Below are 20,236 nucleotides of genomic sequence, written 5' to 3'. Positions count from 1 at the left end.
AGCCCTGGATCTCCTAGAACTCACTTTGTATACCAGGCTGGCCTGGAACTCACAGAGATCTGCCTGCCTCTGCCTCCTGAGTGTTGGAATTAAAGGTGTGAGCCACCACTACAAGTCAGGCAAAAGAGAATTCTACTCTCCATGAGCAGGGAAAGGAAGGGAAAGCACTCCAAACATCGGAGAAACTTTGGGATTGCCTCTGGTGCAAATGCAAAGGCAGGCCCCGGATGTACATTAGAAATTAAGACAGACTACCTGCTCAGACTCTACTAGGACATCTGTCCCAAATTTTCACGCCAAGGTTTTCTTAAATGAGTACTAATTAAAAGACACCACTGAAAAAAGGACACACTGTCTTTTTAAAAATGTTAATAATAAAGCTGCATTAAAAACGGTAATAATCGCCGGGTGTTGGTGGCGCACGCCTTTAATCCCAGCACTCGGGAGGCAGAGGCAGGCGGATCTCTGTGAGTTCGAGACCAGCCTGGTCTACAGAGCGAGTTCCAGGACAGCCTCCAAAGCCACAGAGAAACCCTGTCTCGAAAAACCAAAAAAAAAAAAAAAAAAAAAAAACGGTAATAATCAAGCTGCACTGAGGCAACATAATAGCTACTCCAAGTATAAAGTACACAACCAAGAAAGATCTACTGAGAAAGATTTCCTAAAAACCAGGCATGGTCAGCAGTTCTAGTCCAGCCTGAAATACAGAAAACCCTATTTAAAATTTTAAAAATACACAAAAAATAAGTTTAAAATACCATTTCAACATCACTGTTACTTTAAACTACCTAGATAAAGTGCTATTTTAAAAAAACAAGAAGGACTAGAGAGTTGGCTCCGTAGCTAAAAGTGTTTGTTGCTCTTGAAGAAACTGTGGTAGTGTTCCCAGTTACCCACATTAGGCAGATTCACAACTGCCTATAATTCCATTTCCAAAAGATCCACTATCCTCTGGACTCCATCTGCACATGAATGTACTTCGAATACCTAAAGAGTATGTTCAAATGGGGACACATACAGACAGATAATTCCTTTTTTCTTTGTTTTTGTTTGTTTTGTTTAACTAAGTGGCTGGGGATATGGTTTAGTTGATAGAGTGCTTGCCTAGCAAGCCCAAAGCCCTAAATTCAATTTCCAGCACTTTATGAATCAAGAATGGTGTTGGGACACAATCCAGTAATTCCAGCACTCTGAGAAGTGAAGAGAGGAGGATCAGAAGTTCATGGTCATTCTCAGCTACATGGCAAATTCAATGACAACCTCCAGAGACTATCTCAAGAAAAAGTTTTTTTTCTTTTTCAGAAATAAGAGGTTTGGAGAACTCTGCCCAAGCTAATAGCATGGTGGAGGAAAGAAATACAAGTGGATCTTACCCAGTAAGAGTGGGATCCTGCTTCAACTAATCCCATTCTCATCACTTTTTTTTTTTTAATTAGGGGAAGGGGCTATTTACGTAGTCCAGGTTGACCATGAACTCTTCATCCTCTTGCCTCTGACTCCTGAGTACTGGAATAAGGGGTATGCACTACCATGCCCAGCTTTTCATTTCAGTCCTAAAGGTAGGTTTCTCTAAACTCTGAAGGTTCTAACACAAACTCTCAACAGGCAAATACAGAGCTTCAGCCCTGAAAACTCTGAAGGTTCTAACACAAACTCCTATACTTAAGAATTCAAAAACAATCCGGGCGTTGGTGGCGCACGCCTTTAATCCCAGCACTTGGGAGGCAGAGGCAGGGGGATCTCTGTGAGTTCAAGGCCAGCCTGGTCTACAAGAGCTAGTTCCAGGACAGCCTCCAAAAGCCTCAGAGAAACCCTTCCTCGAAAATTAAAAAAAAAAATGAAGAATTCAGAAACAAAACCAGGTGGTGGTAGTGATTCATGCCTTTAATCCCTGAACTCAGGAGGCAGAGGAAGGCATATCTCTGAGTTCAAGGATAGTCTGGTTTACAGAGTTCAAGGACAGCTAAGGCTACATAGAGAAGCATGTCTTGAACCCCTCCCCCCAAAAATTAAAACAATCCAAAGAAATCCAAGATCACCAAAAGATAAATGGATGTTGATGCTTTAAATCCCCACAACCCTATCTTTTCACGCAAATGACTCTTAAATGAATCTAGTCTTCTGTAGCATTTGGCCAACTAAAAGACTCTCCTCCTTCGTCTTCTCTGAGAATATCAGCTTTACAATCACTCTTAGATGTTCTTGACATTACTATGGTTACAATTACTATCACTACTGAGATGTTACCCCCAAGCAGATCTCAAACTCTCAGTCTCCTGAGTAGCTGGGACTACGGGTGTGCAAGCATCAAACATAGCTCCTTGGCATTTTTATGCAAGATTTAATAAGCAACATTTTGTTAGTATATCTGTAATTTCAATACTGAATCTCCCAATAAGATTAGTAACCCTATTTACTTTTTGATATTCATTTCAAGTTAATGTGCCCCCCCAAAAAAAGCCTTCCTGATTCTTCCTTAGAAAGATTGAGGAAAACCTTCTATTTTCATCTCTATAGGGAAGCAGATTATAGTTTGGCAAGAAAGGAAACTAAGTAAAAGAAGTATACAAAATAAATGTTCCCATTTTTCCTTGGAGCGACAGTCAATAAATGTGGTTCCGTCAGAAGACAAGGAGAAGCCTGGAACAGATCCACCAAGATCTGAGAGTGAAAAAAAGGTTGCATGGAATGAATGATTTAAATAGATCAACTGAGGAAAGACTGGGTGGATATGTCTCCCATCTCTCCAGAGTTCTGTTGTACAAACTACACACAAGTGGGATGAACTCTTTATACAGAAATAAGTACCCAGATTGGAAGTCAGCACATGAACGCAAATCATATATCTTCTTTAACAGAAGGTTCAACCCGAGACTGGTATGACTAAAGCAGCTCTGATTCTTTGACTGTCTCTGAACCACCCCATCAACACATGAGTGGTCAGCAGGAGCTAAGACAGTCCTAGAGTTCAAAGGGTCATGTTTCCCTCTTATTCCATCCCCCAATATGTTCAGGAACCCAAAAAGAACAGGACCTACTAATGAATTTCAGCTCTGATTCTGTAACACTAGCCAACCAAAAGAGAATCACATGGCTCCAAAATCAACTGCATGTTCATTATGGTTTGACATTTTTTCAGGAAAGAGGCTAGGTTGCTACCACCCTCCCCAACTGACAATCATAAAACTAGATACAATTCCTTCCATTGGGATTAGCTGTAAATCTTGTGACAACATGATCAACAAAATACCTTTCTGTTACAAGAAAAAGGAAGGTGGAAAAAAGCTAAGAGTCAACCAAACACCAATAAGGAAGGATCAGCTAAACTAAAATATCAGCCCAATGACTAAAACTCAAACAACAAAGTAGTATCAGGTTGAAACTTGAGCAACTGCACATCTCTTATAACTGCAATGAAGAAAAGTGGTAAGTTTACACATAAAAGTTTTATTTTTTTTAATTTTATGTTCTAGTATGTCTCAAATAAGTAAGGCCACAAATATGCAATAGACTAACCAGATAATTCAGTCTTTTAAAAAAATAAAGATGCATGGAAGGTATATGTAAGGAATCTCCCTCTCTGGTACTGATAGAACTGATTTAGGTCAGGCTCATAGTCTCCAGTTGTTTCAGAAGATCAGATTTTCACAGAAACCATTTCCCAAGCTAATAATCAAGAAATGATTTAAAGTCATCATCGAAGAAGAAAAAAAATCAACTCAGTCCACATCAATCATAGAATCCCTCCATACTTAGCAAGATAGTTTCCCTGCATTCTTCTTTCCTTTCTTCTGATTTTACATCTATTATCCAAAGCACTTCTGTAAAGAACTATCTCAACTCATAGTTCACACCACAGAGAGATCATGTTAACACCCAACAATGAAACAAAACTGCCACCCTCACATATACAGAAGAAGAAGAAGAAGAAGAAGAAGAAGAAGAAGAAGAAGAAGAAGAAGAAGAAGAAGAAGAAGAAGAAGAAGGAGAAGAAGAAGAAGAAGAAGAAGAAGAAGAAGAAGAAGAAGAAGAAGAAGAAGAAGAAGAAGAAGAAGAAGAAGAAGAAGAAGAAGAAGAAGAAGAAATAGTAATTTTAATTCAGTTTTACAACTCAGTTTCACAGCATTTCCCTACTTTCTTTCCCAACTGGATGCTGAAGAAAGGAAAAGCATATTCTGGATATGTATGCTAAGATGACTTTAAATAGTCATTCCTCTGGCATGCTGACTTCTAGATGTGTGTGCCACCACCACCACCCCCCACCAGCTGGGATTCCCAATTAGAGTCTCCTCTTTAAGAGAGCTATTTATCATCATCGGGAACAAATGGATGCAATTACTTCTTTTGAGATGTGAAAAGATTTTGACCCACAGCAAAAAATAACAGAGCACTGACAACAGGAGGTAACCGTTGTATGACACATATACACACAAAAGAAAATCACAAAAGAAGGAAAATTAAAGTCAGATATCTTGAAAGTAGAATACATAAAGGAGAAAAGGAACAGGAATAAAAAAATAAAATAAACAAAAGTATTATCTACAATACAAAAAAGGAGGATGGGGAAGAGGAGGAAAGAAAAAGAAAGGAGGGAAGAAAGAAAGGAGAGAGGGAGGAAGGAAGGAAAGAAGTGTCCTTCCTAGAATAAATACCAATGTGTAAAGTAAGCCAGTAACTGCAACGACACAACCAGGAGTTTGCTTTTTAAGGTGCCCCCCCGTAAGAACTAGATATAGTCTGATAATGAGGATTTGAACAGATGAGTCAGTTGATATATGTGACATCAAAACTAAGATTATTCAATACATTCTTTGCAATTCAGAAGAATGCTACAACTCATCCCATAAATCACTTCTATATTTTAAAAAAATCAGTTCTAAATAAAGAGACAACCCATTTGAAAGAGGCTGGGAGGAGGAAGGCAAAAAGTGACTCATAACATCCAACAGCATCTAGCCTCCAAACCATAAAACTAGTGGGTCCCACTTGAAGCAAAATAGAACACCCTGTTAAAGTCAGATCTAAGAAGTGTGACCATGGCACTGCAAATATCTTACTAGTACCTGAAACAATCTTACAGGGAGGGTGTGTGTGTGTGTGTGTGTGCGTGTGTGTGTGTGTGTGTGTGTGTGTAACTTCCCTAGCTAAATCTGACACCTGGAACTATTCATTAAAGAAAGAACATTCAAATCCAACTATGAAGAATTTTTAAAACTCAAGTCCACCCATTTAAAACACTAACGACAATGCTATCAACATCTTTGTTTTTTATTTATTTCAAGTATACAAAATAGTGGGTTTTATATGACATTTTCATACATATACATCCATTATACCCTGCTTTAATCACCATCCATGCTCAACTATATCCCTTTTATCCCCCTCATTTCTCTCCCAGCAAACAGTTCTCCTTCTGCTTTTATGCAACATATTCATGTGTGTACATGTGGACAAGCAGACAGACCGAGACAGAGACGGCTCTGGAAGAAAACATGTAGAAACACACTTGTTTTGCAATGGAAACTTTAATTTCTTTCCAGTGAAAAAAAGGAACACAAAGTTGGATGGCATTAGAAATGCCAGAAGTCTCTCTTCCAGACTCCCAAAAGTGGTCATAACACAGAAGCTATGCAGAAATGTATCTTGCTCATTCTGTAGCAGAAATGTTATCTTCCTCATTCTGTAGCAACAGGACACCTAAGCAAGCCTCAGGACTAGGAAGAAGAGCAGGGGACAGAAACTGGCCCTAGAATGAAATGTCTGTCATGTTATTCCAATGGGACAATGCCACTCCCAATCCTTTACATATCCACGGCTTTAAGAGACCACTCTTTGGTGACAGCAGTAGGCAAGTTGCATGGGGCCTACTTGAGTAGATTAAAAACAAAATAGCATTGATTCCCAACCAATACAGAAAGACCTGACATTCAAGTAGACTTTTCACCAATTTCCTGGAGCACTTTCATGTACTGAAAAAATGCTGAATAGGATTCTATTTTGGAGCATAAGTAATAGCTGAAGTAATGTGGTGTGTTAATTAATAAGGCAGGGCATAAACTAAGCAACTACCATTAAAGGAAGTCACAAAGATAATAGAGCTGTGACATGCTCACAATTTCAAAGCAACAAATTTTAAGCACAGTATATATATTTTTAAAGACTACACCTTCTACAAAAGCTAGATACCCCTTATAGGCTACATCTTAAGGCAGTTTTCTTGAATTTGTAAAAATCAGAAGTCAACCCTAACCAGGCATAGCAGTGTACATTTACAATCCTATCTGCTGAGGACACTGAGGCAGGAGAATGGATAAAGCCATGCTAAACCAACTAGCAAAAGCAACACAGTGAGATGCCAACTCACTGTGAAAAAACAAACATAATATGGACTGGGGATGTAGATTAGTTGGCCTAACAAGCTTAAAGTCCCAAGTTCCATCTCAAACACCACATAAATTGAGCATGATGGCACATGCATTCTACTGGGGAGATAGAAACAGGAAGGTCAGGAATTCAAGTCTAGCCTGAACTACATGAGACCCTGTATCAAGACAAGCTAAAATGAAGCCGGGCAGTGGTGGCACACACCTTTAGTCCCTGCACTCCGGAGGCAGAGGCAAGCAGATTTCTGTGAGTTCACCAGCCTGGTCTACAAGTTCCAGGACATCCTCCAAATCCTGTCTCAAAAAACAAAACAAAAAAAACAAAAAACAAAAAGACAAGCTAAAATGAAAGAGTAAGAAGGAGCTTCTTCTTTCTTCTATAGTTCTTCTAAGCCCAATGAAGTAAAGGCATAGCTCAGGAAACAAGTGACTGGTTCGAGGCCAGCCTGGTCTACAGAGTGAGTTCCAGGACAGCCTCCAAAACAATACAGAGAAACCCTGTCTCGAAAAACCAAAAAAAAGTCTGTTTTTATACCATGTTTTCTGTTTTCACCTCTAATTTGCTTAGTGGTCCTGTATATTTTTTTCCTTAAGTCAAATAATGTTTAATCACATATTAATGAAATTATGTCTTGGTCCTTTAAAGCCAAAAAAAAAGTGTGAGGTTTTTGTTTTTGTTTTTTTTAAAGGAAGAAAAATAATCTAAGAATTGTGAGTATGAGAAAGGCCATACCTGGCATACTACAGGGGCCAGCTCTAACATGACTTCTTTCCCCAGTTCATGTTCAAGCCCAAGTGTCTGAACAAATTCAGGATTCCTATCCTCACACCAATGAATGTCTCCACACATGTAGACCAAAGCTGTCTGAATCAATATGAGAGGCTGTACACTACACCTCCTCCAAAAACCTCTTGTATTTTTCTGAAAAAGTTCTACAACAGTAAGCAAAGACTACCTACTTTCAGTGAAGAAAGCACTGGGCTGTGACAAGCTAGAAAAAAAGGGAAGACATAACAAAGAGGGAAGGTTTAAAAAAACAATCTGCTAACAAAAATGTCAATATATAACTCTTTATCAAAGAAATAAAAAAGAGCATCAATATATATAGCAGCACCCAGTAGATGGTACAGACCCAAAATAGCAATACTAGAAAACAAGTTGATTCATCTCTTCCAATAAACACTCCTTTTAGTTACAAGACATGGAATTTCAAATGACCTTTTGTAAATCACAACTCCAAAAATTCAACAAAGACAAGCCACACTTTATAATAAAGTCAAAGATGAGACAACTAATAGATGGGGTGGGGGATGTGAGATGAGCAGGTTCCAGGAAGTGGCAGAGGCTGAACAAAGAGACACAAGGCTTTGATTTTTTTTTTTAATTCTTAAAAGTTTAGGTCGGGTCTCAACATAGCTTATATAAAAAAAAGCAAATATACATACACACCTCTCTGAGGACACCCATTCACCAAGAAACTCATTAAATCCTTTAAGTTCTATACAGACACAAGGTGCTCACAGGGAGTTAAACTAATTAAATCTCATCTAAAGTGACCTTCCACACTTGTCTGAGCAAGCAGAAGTTAACATTCATTCTTCCAGAGTGAGTGATAACAGGTGACTGCTGTCAACGGAAAAACAAAACAGATACTCTCAACAAGGGGAGGACAGGAAATGTGTTCCCAGGCATTATCTGAGACTTTGAGAATAAATGTGATCGACTTCCTGGTGGGCAGGGAGACTGGTGTCCTGTAGAATGGGCTCAATGCTGGTGAGTTGAGATAAGTTCTCACTTTTCAGGTATGGGTGGGTACACACTCATCACATTAATGCAATGCAAGCATAGCGGAGGTGCTTGCTTTGGGTCAGAACATGATTGGGAAGGGGATGCTGTAAATACAACAGGTGCAGGAGATAAACTAGAGCTGGGAAGCTGGAGAAGAAAGTCTAACTGAAAGCTGACAAAATTCAAGTATGCTTCTTCATAGCTCCTCTCTGTCCACACTGCACACTTCATCCGCCAGTTTAAATCTAAAGGCTGTTTGTTCCCTGCGGAATCCAGCCCTGTATTTTCTGACGGTGGACCCTCTCAGATGCTCTCATCATCATTTCTAGCTAGCCAGAACAGAGACAAGAAAGCAGAGTCTGAAACATTATCTTTTTCCTTCCACGACCGGCCCCCAGAACACCTATAGAATCTTAAATTTGCAATAGAAGAAAATGTCCAGTCTATGAGACTCTGATAACACAAGCAACACCGCAGCCACCACGTTTAATTTCTTCTCCACCCTGAAAGTGTTAAAGGGGAAAACACAAAGTCAACTTCAGCTCCTCCCCAATGATGAAAATTGGCACGAATGAATTTATGTTCTGGCTGCTGGCCCTCACAAACCGTTACAAGAAGAAAAAAAAAAGTTCACAATGATAAACCGCTCCAAATACTAATTCAAGGGGAGACAGCCTATCTCCACGCCATTACATTGTAGCCTTCTCAGAATGAGTGGGATGGCTGCTAAATGTTTATTCTTAAACACATTTTAGAACTTTAGTGAGAAAAAAAATCCCAAGCTGAAACGTATGACCGTTGAGCACATGATGTCCACCATGAACAGCAAAGACAAAACCGTATATAACGCTCCATGAAATCACCGTAGCCGGGCAGCCGCAAATTCTCAGCATCTCTTTCCGACACGACGATGGGAAGGAGGCATCCAACCTGGCCTGAGGGGGGAGGTTTTAGGGCTCTAACTCAACCGGCACATCACACAACACGCCCGAACAATAGTACTACTATCTTCCTCCCGCTGACAGGACCGTGTGCCTGCAACCTCGGGGAGATCCAACCCCGAAGTCCACTGACAAGTTTCGCGTTAGAACCAGGCCACTCGGAGGCCGTCCCCAAGCATGGAACGTGGTGGCAGCACACCGCAGCTGCGGAGGGTGGTGGTGGTGGTGGTGGTGGAACCGCATCAAGGACGCGGCGCCTCTCCATTAGGGCAGAGCGTACATCCCCACCAAGGCCATCCCCCGGCGGCCCCAAAGGCTGCTCTATCTTGCTTCCTAGCCGAGCACCCCGAGCCTAGCCGCAGAGTGCAGGGGGCATCGCCGCTGCACCGCGCCAGCTGAGCCTGGAGGGCGGGGGCCGCGGCACGCACGCGCGCGCGCGCGCACACACTCACACACACACACACACACACCACAAGCAAGCACGCGCGCACACACAAGCACACGCACACACATGCACCCGCCCCGGGGCCACCTCTCGGGGCCAAGGCCAGGACCGGGGCCCCAGCGCCCCCAGGCCCCGAGCGCGTGCACCCGGGGTGACAGCGCGGCCCGGCCCGCGGGGTCCCGAGCGCGCGGCAGAGAAGAGGTGTCCGGACCCGGCCCGGACGCGGGGCTGAGGGGGGCTGCTGTTACCTTCCGACAGCTCCAGCTCCAGCTCGGCCAGCCGGGCCCTCACCTCCAGCGGGAGAGCCATGCCTTCCAGGCTGCGGTCCGCCATGCTCGCCGCAGACGCCCCCGCCCTGCCGGCCTCCTCTTTGTTCGCCGGCGGAGGGCTCCTCGGTGGCCGCCGCTCGAACCCGGAGGAACCGCACCGAGGAGGCGGCGGCAGCGGCGGGCAGGCGCGGGAGGCCGGGCGGCGGCGGGCGGGCGCGCAGGGATTTTTCTCCTCAGCCTCGTCGGTCTCCTCAGCGCCTCCTCAGTCTCCTCAGCGCCTCGTCAGCCTCCTCAGCGTCTCCTCAGCGACTCCTCGGTGCCTCGTCAGTCTCCTCAGCGCCTCCTCAGCCTCCTCAGCGCGGCCCCGACCCTGGTGGCGGCCTCGCGCCCGGCTTTCTCTGCGCGCCTCCCCCAGCCGCGGGCTCCGGCCCCGTTCGGCCGGCTCCGGATCACGGGCCCGCCCGCGGTCACGGCCACAGGGCTCTCGAGCTGCTCCGCGGCCGCCCTGCCCCGGCGGGAGCGAGCGCCGCTGCGCGCGCACCGGGCAGCAGGAGGACACGCGCGGAGAGGCGGGAGCGCGCGGACGTGCCACGGCGGCGCGCGCTCGGGGGCGGGGCCTCCAGCGGCTACTTCGAGAGCGCGCTGGTGGGACAGTCTTATGTTTGGCCAGGGACCCTTCTCAACCCCAAGGCTTAGAAGACTCAGTTGGAAAAAAGAAAAGCGTTCTGAAGTACAGTTTAGCCTACTGGTTAAGACTTCAAATGTTCTGGATCTTTGAGGACTGATTTTTTTATGAATACTTTTAAAAGGGAAAAATGATTAAAAAAAAAAAAAGACGGCAGGAGCCGTAGATTGAGTACCAGGTTTGAAGTTTAAAAACATTATGACCTTGAATCATCCAGTGTTCTTGTCTAGGCATCGCTTTCCCCATCTGTGGAAAGAAGAGGAAATGGTTGGGTCTGTGTTCGCTGTCCAGCCCTTCCGGAGACTGAGGAATGCCTATCATGCCTGAATCTTTTGCAAGTGTCTTCTCCCCCAACATCCTACAATATTGTTTCCTTTTGTTCCCCTACCCCTTGTGTGTTCTTTTCCCTTTGGTCATTGCCTCCGGTGTATCAATGCCTCTTCTGCATGGCTGATACCAAATCTGTAAATCTAGTCTGACTATTGAGGGCACCTTTACATAGCCAGGTGTCTGATGAATAACCTCACCTAGCTTCTCCTTAAGTCCCAAACACCACAAAGCCAAAGAAAAAACATCTCCCAACATTTAATACCCACTTGCTTTTTTAAAATTTATTATTAATTCCTTGAGAATTTTATACTCCCAGGCTCATCCCCAACTCCCACCCCCTCCAATTTCATGTCCCTTTTTATTGTTATTTAATAACCTATGGGCTCCAATTTGTTCTGTCCAGATACTCCTGGGTGTGAGGCCATCTACCAGCATGGTAAACCTCCCAGGAGCCACATTCTTATAAAGAAAAATGACTCTCCCTTTCCCAGAAGCCATCAACTGCCCATAGAGGGAGGAGCTCATTAGCTCTTTCCTATGCCATGCTAGAATGCTGACTGGCTTGATCTTGTACAGGTAACCATAGCTGCTGCGAGGTTGTAAGTCCAGAGGTCTGGTCTTGTCCAGCTGACAGTTTTGCTCCAGTCCTCCTCAATCTACGATCTTTCTACCCACTCTTCAGTGATGGTTCCTGTGCCTTGGAGTGGTGTTATGATACAGACGTCCTATGTATGGCTGAGCATCCCACTGACACTTATTCTCTGCAGAATTATCAGTTGTGAGTTTCCATGCTGACCACTGCACAAAGAAATGTCTAATGAGGGCTGAAGGCTGCACTAGTCTGTGGGTAGAGAGATACAAATCTAGAGGGCAGTTTGATGCTACATCTATTTAGCAGAATAATAACAGTAGGTTAGGTTCACTCCTGGAGCCTGTGATCTCCCCAGCCAGATTTGCAGTACCCAGCATATGTTTGCTCTTGTGGAGCAGACCTGGAATCCATTCAGAAAGCATTTGTGAAAGCCTATGACCTTGATCTTCACACATAGCATTCATGCCATTCAGGTTATTATTGTACGGTTCATAGCTGGGTAAGACTGTTAATGACACCACCCCCCCCCATCAACAGCCTACATAGCACTTTCCAGTACTATGCAAGATAGCCAGCAGAGAAGAAGCTTCCTGATCAGCACTGGCTGGATTTCTCCATGCTCTGTGACCAGTGTGTGTAGCTTCCTCAGCCCTAGTGTCTTAACTGTCATCTACCTGCTTTCATTAACTACTAGCATTTTCCTAATTATCTAGACTAACACCATCCTGACTTCTCTATCTTCCTTGATCTCCACACATCTTTTGCTTCTCAGTCCCCTCAAACCCATCCGACAAAAATGCTAATTATCTGCTTCCTTCACATGCCAGCAAACACTCTTTCTAGTCTCCATACTCCCTCTTGCCTGGAATATTCTAAAGACACACTGAGATAATGTTCCCACTAATGGAGCCCCACAATTGTATTCACTCCTCTTTCAGAATGAGACAACACTACTTCCCTGCATTGTTACTTGAATGCAAGTACATTTCTTAGCTTGAGACACGTGGACCCTCACCAGGCACTCCAACCTTCAGCCTAGCCTTACTTCCCCCCATAGGTTCTTGAAGACATGATGGCTAATCTTCAGTATCCTTGCTTATTGTACATCTATCTGTTTCTAGGCAGGATCTCATGTATTCAAGGTGGTCTCCAACTTACTATGTTATCAAAGAGGGTGTGCACCGTACTGCCCAGCTCATGCAATGCTGGGGATCAATCCCAGGACTAAACAAACATTCTAAAAACTAAGATACTTCCCCACCCCCTCACTGCATATCTTTTTTAAATTTATTTTTATGTATGAAGTTAGGAAAAGGTGTTGTGGACTATTAGTTAAAGATGTGTTACATTTGTTTATGCAATAGAACATTTGTTCAATGATGCAAACATGTGTTGCATTTTTTTCAGTTCCTGTCTCTTTATTTATTTATACACAACTACTTGTCTTCTGGTTTGTTGAAGCAGTAAGTCAGACAACACTTGCCACAATAATGTCTGTCAAAATGGCTAGCCACGAAAACTCCAGCACCACATTCATCAGATGGACACTCTCGGCAAAGGCGACTAATTTTGCCATTTACATCCACCTTACAGTACTTCAGCACAGCCAACTTAACACTCTTTCTCTTATGCTTATTCTTCTTGGGAGTGGTGTAAGACTTCTTCTTCCTCTTCTTCGCACCACCACGAAGTCTCAACACAAGGTGAAGGGTGGACTCCGTGTGTTGCATTTTTTAACCCTGTGAAGCAGTGTTACTTTGCCTGTCTAAAACATGTGATTGGGCTAATAAAGATCTGAATGGCCAATAGCTAGACAGAAGAAAGGATAGGCAAGACTAGCAGGCCGAGAGAACATATAGAAGAAGAAAGCTGGGAAGAGGAGGAATGAGAGAGGACACCAGGGGCCAGCCACCAAACTATACAACAAGCAAAGGAGTAAGAAGGAAAAAAGATATACAGAAATAGAGAAATGTAAAAGCCCAGAGACAAAAGTTAGACAGGATAATTTAAGAGAAGCTGGCTACAAAGACAAGTCAAGGCTGGGCATTCATAAGAAAGAATAAGATTCTATGTATTTATTTGGGAGCTAGGTGATGGGACCCCCCCAAAAAAGCCAAATAGAAAAAAAAAAACAAGAAGGTGTTAGATCTTCTGGAACTGGAGTTACAGACAATTGTGAACTGCCATGTGGTGTTGGGAATGGAATCCAGGTCCTCTGGAGAGCAGCTAGTGAGTGTTCTTGGTTGCTAAGCTTCATTAGGAGTTCCTACATGTCTTGTCTGCTCAGACTTTCTCCTAATATCAACTCTCTTCTCCCTTACTATGTTCCTAGCACTCTCTCTCAGCCAATTTGACCTTCAGTTAAAGTTCCTCTATGTTGTGTCCTATACTGTGATATACATCCATTGGTTTGGTCTTTACTCAAGGACATAATAAAATACAGTACACACTGCTGGCACAATGTTTGGCCCTACTATCATCTCCACTTTTTTCACTATGAACAATCCAACCACTAATTAAGAAAGCCCTATACATATCATTGCACTTTTAATGTTATGGATGTTAAGGAAATAAATAAAATATAGTAAAACCAAGACATAAATCCTATTCTCCATTTTTTGTCCCATAATGTTTTGTCTGGGCATTTTTTACCTTACTGGTCTTCGACATATATATTATGGTCTCCAAATTTGTGTTGTTAATGTGTTTTCTGTGTGTGTGTGTGTGCGTGATGTGTGCAAACACACACATACACACTTCTCATGCTTTTTCTTTGTCTTTTTCCCACTGTTTTTCATTTGCCTGTTTATTTTCTGAAGAGAGAAAGGTGTGCAGTTAGATGGGTGAGGAGGCGGGGAGGATCTGGAAGGAAATGAGGGAGAAACCATGATCAGAATATGCTGTATGAAAAAACTCCATTTCAATTAAACTAAATAAGATAAACACAATAATAATATCCTAAAGTTACAAGATAAGGTTCATCAGCTATAGTGTCTACATAGGACAAGTGCAAGAACAAGCCAGTCAGCACCCTAGCATTAAGTAAAAGGGCTTTATGAGTCCTAGCCTTAACTGAGGAACTATAGATATCTGATGGCTTCTGGGGGAAACATGACCAATTTTCTTTAAAGCTGTGGTTCCTGGCAAGTAACCACGTGTCATTGGATAGCCACATACCAATAAGCATATGGGCAGAGCAAATTGGTCTTGGTGAGTAGCTCAATTAACAAAGGGGGGTGAAGGGATGGCTCAGAAGTTAAGAGCACTGGCTGGTCTTCCAGAGGTCCTGAGTTCAATTCCCAGCACCCACATGGTGGCTCACAACAATCTGTAACTGTAGTCCCATGGGATCCGGTACCTTTTTCTGGTGTGCATATGTACATACAGACAAAATACCCATATACGTAAAGTATATAAATAAATAAATCTTTGAAAAAAAGAAACAAAGTTAGGGAGGTGATCTGAAAAGAGTTGGGGCAAATCTGATGAGAATACCTTGTATAAAACTCTCAATTAATAAAAGTTTTTTTAAATATCCTATTCTCTAAAGTAGGAATTCCCACATTGATTTTACACACCAAACAGTAAATGGCACCAAGTAAATTTTAGGCCGGATGATGCCAAAATAAAAGTGTATTCCCCTTTTAGGAACTATGTGGTTCAGTAAGTAAAGGTGTTTGCCATCAAGACTGACAATCTGAATTGGATGCCTGGGATCTACATGGTGGACGGGGAGAACTCCCTCCCAGCAATATACCCACCATCTTTTAAAAATGTATAGGTCATGATTTATTTGTGAATGCTATAACTGATGTTGATCTCAAGGAAAACTTGTGTTTGTCATTATATATGTAGGTTGGAAAGTTAAATTTAGAGCTGCCTGGTCTTAATTTCAGCAGGCCTTTGACTAACTACAAAATACACTGGAGAGGGTGTGTGCTCTTGGCTCCTAACAGTGTTTTCAATAACATGATACCCAACTTTATCAGGAAATTCTACCATTTCCTCAAAACTATGATGTCCAAAACTAAACTCATCTTACCTACTGGCCCTCACCTCTGGTTCATTATTTCTGATGATAACATTCCTTTCTCTGACGTATCCCTTCTCATCCCAGAGGCCGAGTTTCAATAACCTCTGCCCATGACATTTCTCTCATGCATCTCTCTCCTCTCTTCCTGTCCTGTTGATGCAGTACAAAACAGGCCTGGTTTGAGAGGTAGAGAGAAAAAGAGTAGGGACAAGAAGAGGGGAAGAGAGAAGCTAGGAAAGACAAATTTCGTGCTTTCAAAATTAAGTGAAATAGTTCTTTAGATTCTAAGTGGAAACTGCTACAGAGCGCAAAGCAGGAACTGGAGCCCACTCAGTGTGGCACTTTAGGGAGATCTGCTTTTCTCTTCCAGACACCTATGTTCAGCTGCAGAATTTTCCATGGTCATAAGGAGCCCTAATGTTTCACTAACCTCCTCCTTCATTTTCTCCAACCAGGTCTCCAATATGTGTTATAACTGTTAGTATTCAGGCATCTGTACTGGCCTTCCTTGGGGTTCTGACAGGATATGCCCTCAGGAGCAGCCACTAAGAGCATCACCTGTATGCATTCACTATGTTCCCTTTTAAAAGGCCCCTGCCCACCTCCCATTTCTCTCTCTCTCTCTCTCTCTCTCTCTCTCTCTCTCTCTCTCTCTCTCTCTCTCTCTCTCTCTCTCTCTGCCTGTCTCTCTGTCTCTCCTTATCCCTCCCTCCTTCCCTTGCCACTCCTGTCTCCAGAGGCCATGATCTCCACTCCCCTCCCTTTTCCCATTCACTTTCCCCCAGTAAAAAAACCCTTCACCTAAGCTCTATCACATGGCTTCTTTCTCTCATGTGCCACTTTTAAAAATTACAATAGCCACACGTCACATTTTATACAGTGACTCTCAGTATAGGAATATGCATCAATATCTCCAGGAAGACCCTTTGACTAAAACCTCTGAGGCCAACCCAGCCTCTTACACCTTTAGTCCCAGCCCAGGGGAGACTGAGGAAGGCAGATCTCTGAGTTTGAGGCTAGCTTGCTCCACATAGTAAATTCCAGGACAGATAGAGCCGCACAGTGAGACCCTATCTCCAAAAAAAAAAAAAAAAAAAGGTTTGAGGCCAATATAATAACACCCTGTCTTCTAATTTTTCTCCCGTGAACAAACACCACTCCTTCCATGAAGCCAACTCTAATCTCACCTCTGGAATTACACACCTCTTTATCTATCTGTTCTCTCTGGGATTTGTAATTAATAGGTGTGTCTTATCTGACAGCTAACTTATCTACAACCCTAGCATTGGGTTAAATGGCATAAGAAAATTATTGTTTCTCGAAGAGGAGTCCTGCTCTAGGACAAGCATGGAAAGCCTGTATGTGTCATCATGCCCAGTTCCACTCTTGCTCAACCTCACAGAAGGCAAATTTTAGTACATATGCTAGATACACGACTTACATGTACATAAAATTGGTTCAAACATCGATCAAGGCCTGCATCAAGTAGCCTAACTGGCCTTGAGATGAATGGAATAGACTCATAGGTCTATTATCTCAAAAACTCTGCCAGAAGTCCTAATCTGAGACCAGAGTCACATGTTTGGACTCTAGTAAGTTATCTTCGGTAAACCAATATAGAACCTTTGAGTTTTATTTAGGAAACGGCACCTCAGTCGTTGGCATTTGTTTTATTTTAAAGACAAGGTCTTTGTAGCTTGTGCTAGTTGCCAACTTGCTAGGTAGGCGAGGTGAGGTGAGGATGACTTGAGCTCCTGATCCTCCTCCCAAAGACTGCGATGTTAGGCATGTTCCACCATACCCTCTTATACAGTGCTGGGGACTCAGCCTAAGGTCTGATGATTGCTAAGCAAGCACTCCACCAACTGAGCTACCACCCCAGCACTTTCAGCACTCATTGCAGTGTAGATATCAGAGGACAACTTATGGGAGATTCTCTCCTTCTACCAGGTGGATCCTAGGAATGGAACATAGATCATTAGGTTTAGTGGTAAGTGCCACCATCCACTAAATCATCCCACTGGTCTGTATCAGCTTTTATTAACACAATAGAATGATTTACATCATCCAAGAAATCAGCCTTTATATTATGAAGACCAGGAGACATGGGGCATAGGACACAGTTCAGAACATTTAACTAGCCAGGAAGAAGATGGCCTCCCCATCAAGGATGCAGGCTCAGGAACAAGGAGGCAAGAAAGAAGCTTACTAAAGAGACAGAAAGAAAGCCGGGCGTTGGTGGCGCATGCCTTTAATCCCAGCACTCGGGAGGCAGAGGTAGGTGGATCTCTGTGAGTTCGAGGCCAGCCTGGTCTACAGAGGAGTGCCAGGACAGCCTCCAAAATAATACAGAGAAACCCTATCTCGAAAAACCAAAAAAAAAAAAAGAGAGAGAGACAGAAAGATGTGCCATTGCAAGCTGTCTTTGCTTCTCTGCAGTTTTGCCGAGATAAATCCTAGACACAGGTTTGCATTTCCATGAAGGGGCAGCAACCAATATCTAATTAAACAATGAATTAACTATCATACCAGCTAGTATTAGAGTGCTTCTTTCCATTTCTCACTAACAGGTCATTATTTGCCTATCTTCCAGGACCAAGCTTCTTTTGTTTTTTTAAGTTTCACTGACCCCCCAAGCCTATTTTCTTTTGTTTCCCCCAAGTCTATTCTCTTAAGATACTTATCTAACCTCTACCCTGGATTCTTGATCTCAGCATATCTGAGCTATAAGAGAGAAGTAAAGGAACGAGCTAAATCAGAGTATGTCAGAGATGCCAGTGCTGGGCAGGGAGGGTTTATTTATTTATGAGATCACTAACAGAAAGGAAAAGGAAACCTCTTGATAACTGCTCCCCTTGCAGAAAGGTATCTCAGAACCGTACCCTGGCTTCTTAAGTCTAATTGATGCTGCTATAATAAAATAGCAAGACCAAGGCAACTTATAGAAGACACAGTTTAATTGGCTTATGGTTCTAGATGGAGAGTCATGATTCTAGAGAGGTAGCAGGAGCAGGGAGCTAAGAGATATCTTCAACCACAAACACAAAGCAAAGAGAGATGACTGGAAGTGAGGCATGGCTACAAGCTCTGAAAGTCCACCCCCAAGGACATACTTCCGCCATCAAGGCTACACTTCCTCCCCAAATAGTACCACCAACTCGGGGAAAGATGCTCAAATATCTGAGTCTTTCAGGGGACATCTCTCATTCAAACCATCACACTATGAGAGATGATGTCAATCCTTATCAGGGTAACAAATTATTTATTCATGGAGTGCTTTTCTTTGCTTGTCCTGATTTTGTGAATTTTCTCCCCCCTCCCCCCATCCCAAGCTTCTTGGAAAGAGCTGGTTGTAAAATAATTGCTTAGAGTTCTCAGGCACTGGAGTATAATAAATCCAGTGGAGGAGGGTGGCATATGGACCTTTGGTGACAGATCTTCCTAAACTGCAATTTCCATGCAGAATTATGCCTGGAAACTCATGGTTTGCTTAGTGCTCAACCATATCTTAACATATTATCGAAACTGGTTTCAGGCAGGCTTAAAGACCAGATCAATGTGGCACAATGTTTGAGTTTAATTAACTGGCATTTAGGAAACAGCTGGAGAGGTTTGAATGAAATTGTGTGTTTCAAGATCATTAGCATTGTGGTTACACATTTTCACAGCATAGATAGAGAGATGATAGATAGATAGATAGATAGATAGATAGATAGATAGCAGATAAAAATTATATAAATGTAATTACATGAATGTACCTAAGTTCAGGGAATTCTGTGAACATTTCTACTTCTGCTTTTATTACTGGTTTCTTCCATAAACAGCAAACCATCTGTGATGGCTCATTTTCTTAGTCAACTTGACTGGATTTGGAATCATCTAGGAGACACATGTGTCTGCGGGAGTATTTTTGAAGAGGTGGAACTGAGGAAAGAGGAGGCACCCTAAAGTGGATGGCGTGCGGTCCCACATTGCACTACAAGGGGTAAGGAGGAAGCTAGCTGCATTCATCTTTCTCCACTTCCTGATTGAAGATGCAGTGTGACCAGCTACCTCATGCTCCTGTCTGCTGTCATGTTTTCTCCACCAAGAGGGACTGTGCCCCCAAACCGGGAGCCAGAGTAAGCTCTTCCTCCCTTAAGTTGCTTCTTTCAGGTATTTTTGTCATAACAATGAGACAGTAACTAATGTACCATTCAACCCATTTACCTAAGAGCAATTACAGTAGCAAAGGAAAAAGAAACCACAAATAATTTAATAGAGTCTGAAACCACACTGATTTGCTTTTCTACACTATGGATGCAAATAGCGAGAATTCAACTGCCAGTCAAAGATGTTTCCATGGAAAGACAAGTTGTAAAATGTGTCCTAGGCAAATCGCCTAAATGTTTTATTGTATATGTTTTCACACATCCAAGTACAATTATCAATGAGGTAATTATTTCTGATATTTTAGATAATTTGGTGGTCTAAATCACTTCTGCTAATGATGCTGTGACTAACACAAAGTAGCCAATTATGTGAAAATTATTCATGTTTGGTCTTAGATTATATGAGTTTTCTGCAGCATATTTCCTTTGCCAATTATGATTGATTAATGCCTGGTATAATTAAACTATTGTTAAAATTGTCATTTCCAGAATTTGCATCGGCAAATGGCTGAGACAAATGACACACAGACTTTTGAAATAGAAGGGAAAGAAGTTGGAAACTAAAATTTTGCCACTGAAAATTCACTGTGTGATTGGACATGGTGGCACATTCCTTTA

At 42.6% G+C, this 20,236-nt stretch overlaps 1 protein-coding gene across 4 annotated transcripts in view; it reads right to left on the bottom strand.

Moving 5' to 3' along the window:
- Dip2c (disco interacting protein 2 homolog C) overlaps window positions 1-10,348 on the bottom strand; it is a 368,984-nt gene extending 358,636 nt beyond the window's left edge. For 2 of the 4 annotated variants that reach the window (XM_013114670.3, XM_013114671.3), the window contains exon 1: window positions 9,807-10,348. In XM_013114670.3, the coding sequence (XP_012970124.1) occupies window positions 9,807-9,891 (85 nt within the window). In that variant the 5' untranslated portion in view covers window positions 9,892-10,348. The remainder of the gene's footprint in view (window positions 1-9,806) is intronic. The other 2 variants (XM_013114672.3, XM_005071771.4) reach the window with 1 other exon arrangement.
- Window positions 10,349-20,236: the final 9,888 nt, after the last annotated feature.

This window comes from Mesocricetus auratus, unplaced genomic scaffold, assembly GCF_017639785.1.
Source record: "Mesocricetus auratus isolate SY011 unplaced genomic scaffold, BCM_Maur_2.0 Super-Scaffold_100013, whole genome shotgun sequence".
Lineage (NCBI taxonomy): Eukaryota > Metazoa > Chordata > Mammalia > Rodentia > Cricetidae > Mesocricetus > Mesocricetus auratus.
The sequence above is the reverse complement of the archived record's forward strand: the minus strand, read 5'-3'. Positions and strand labels throughout refer to the sequence as shown.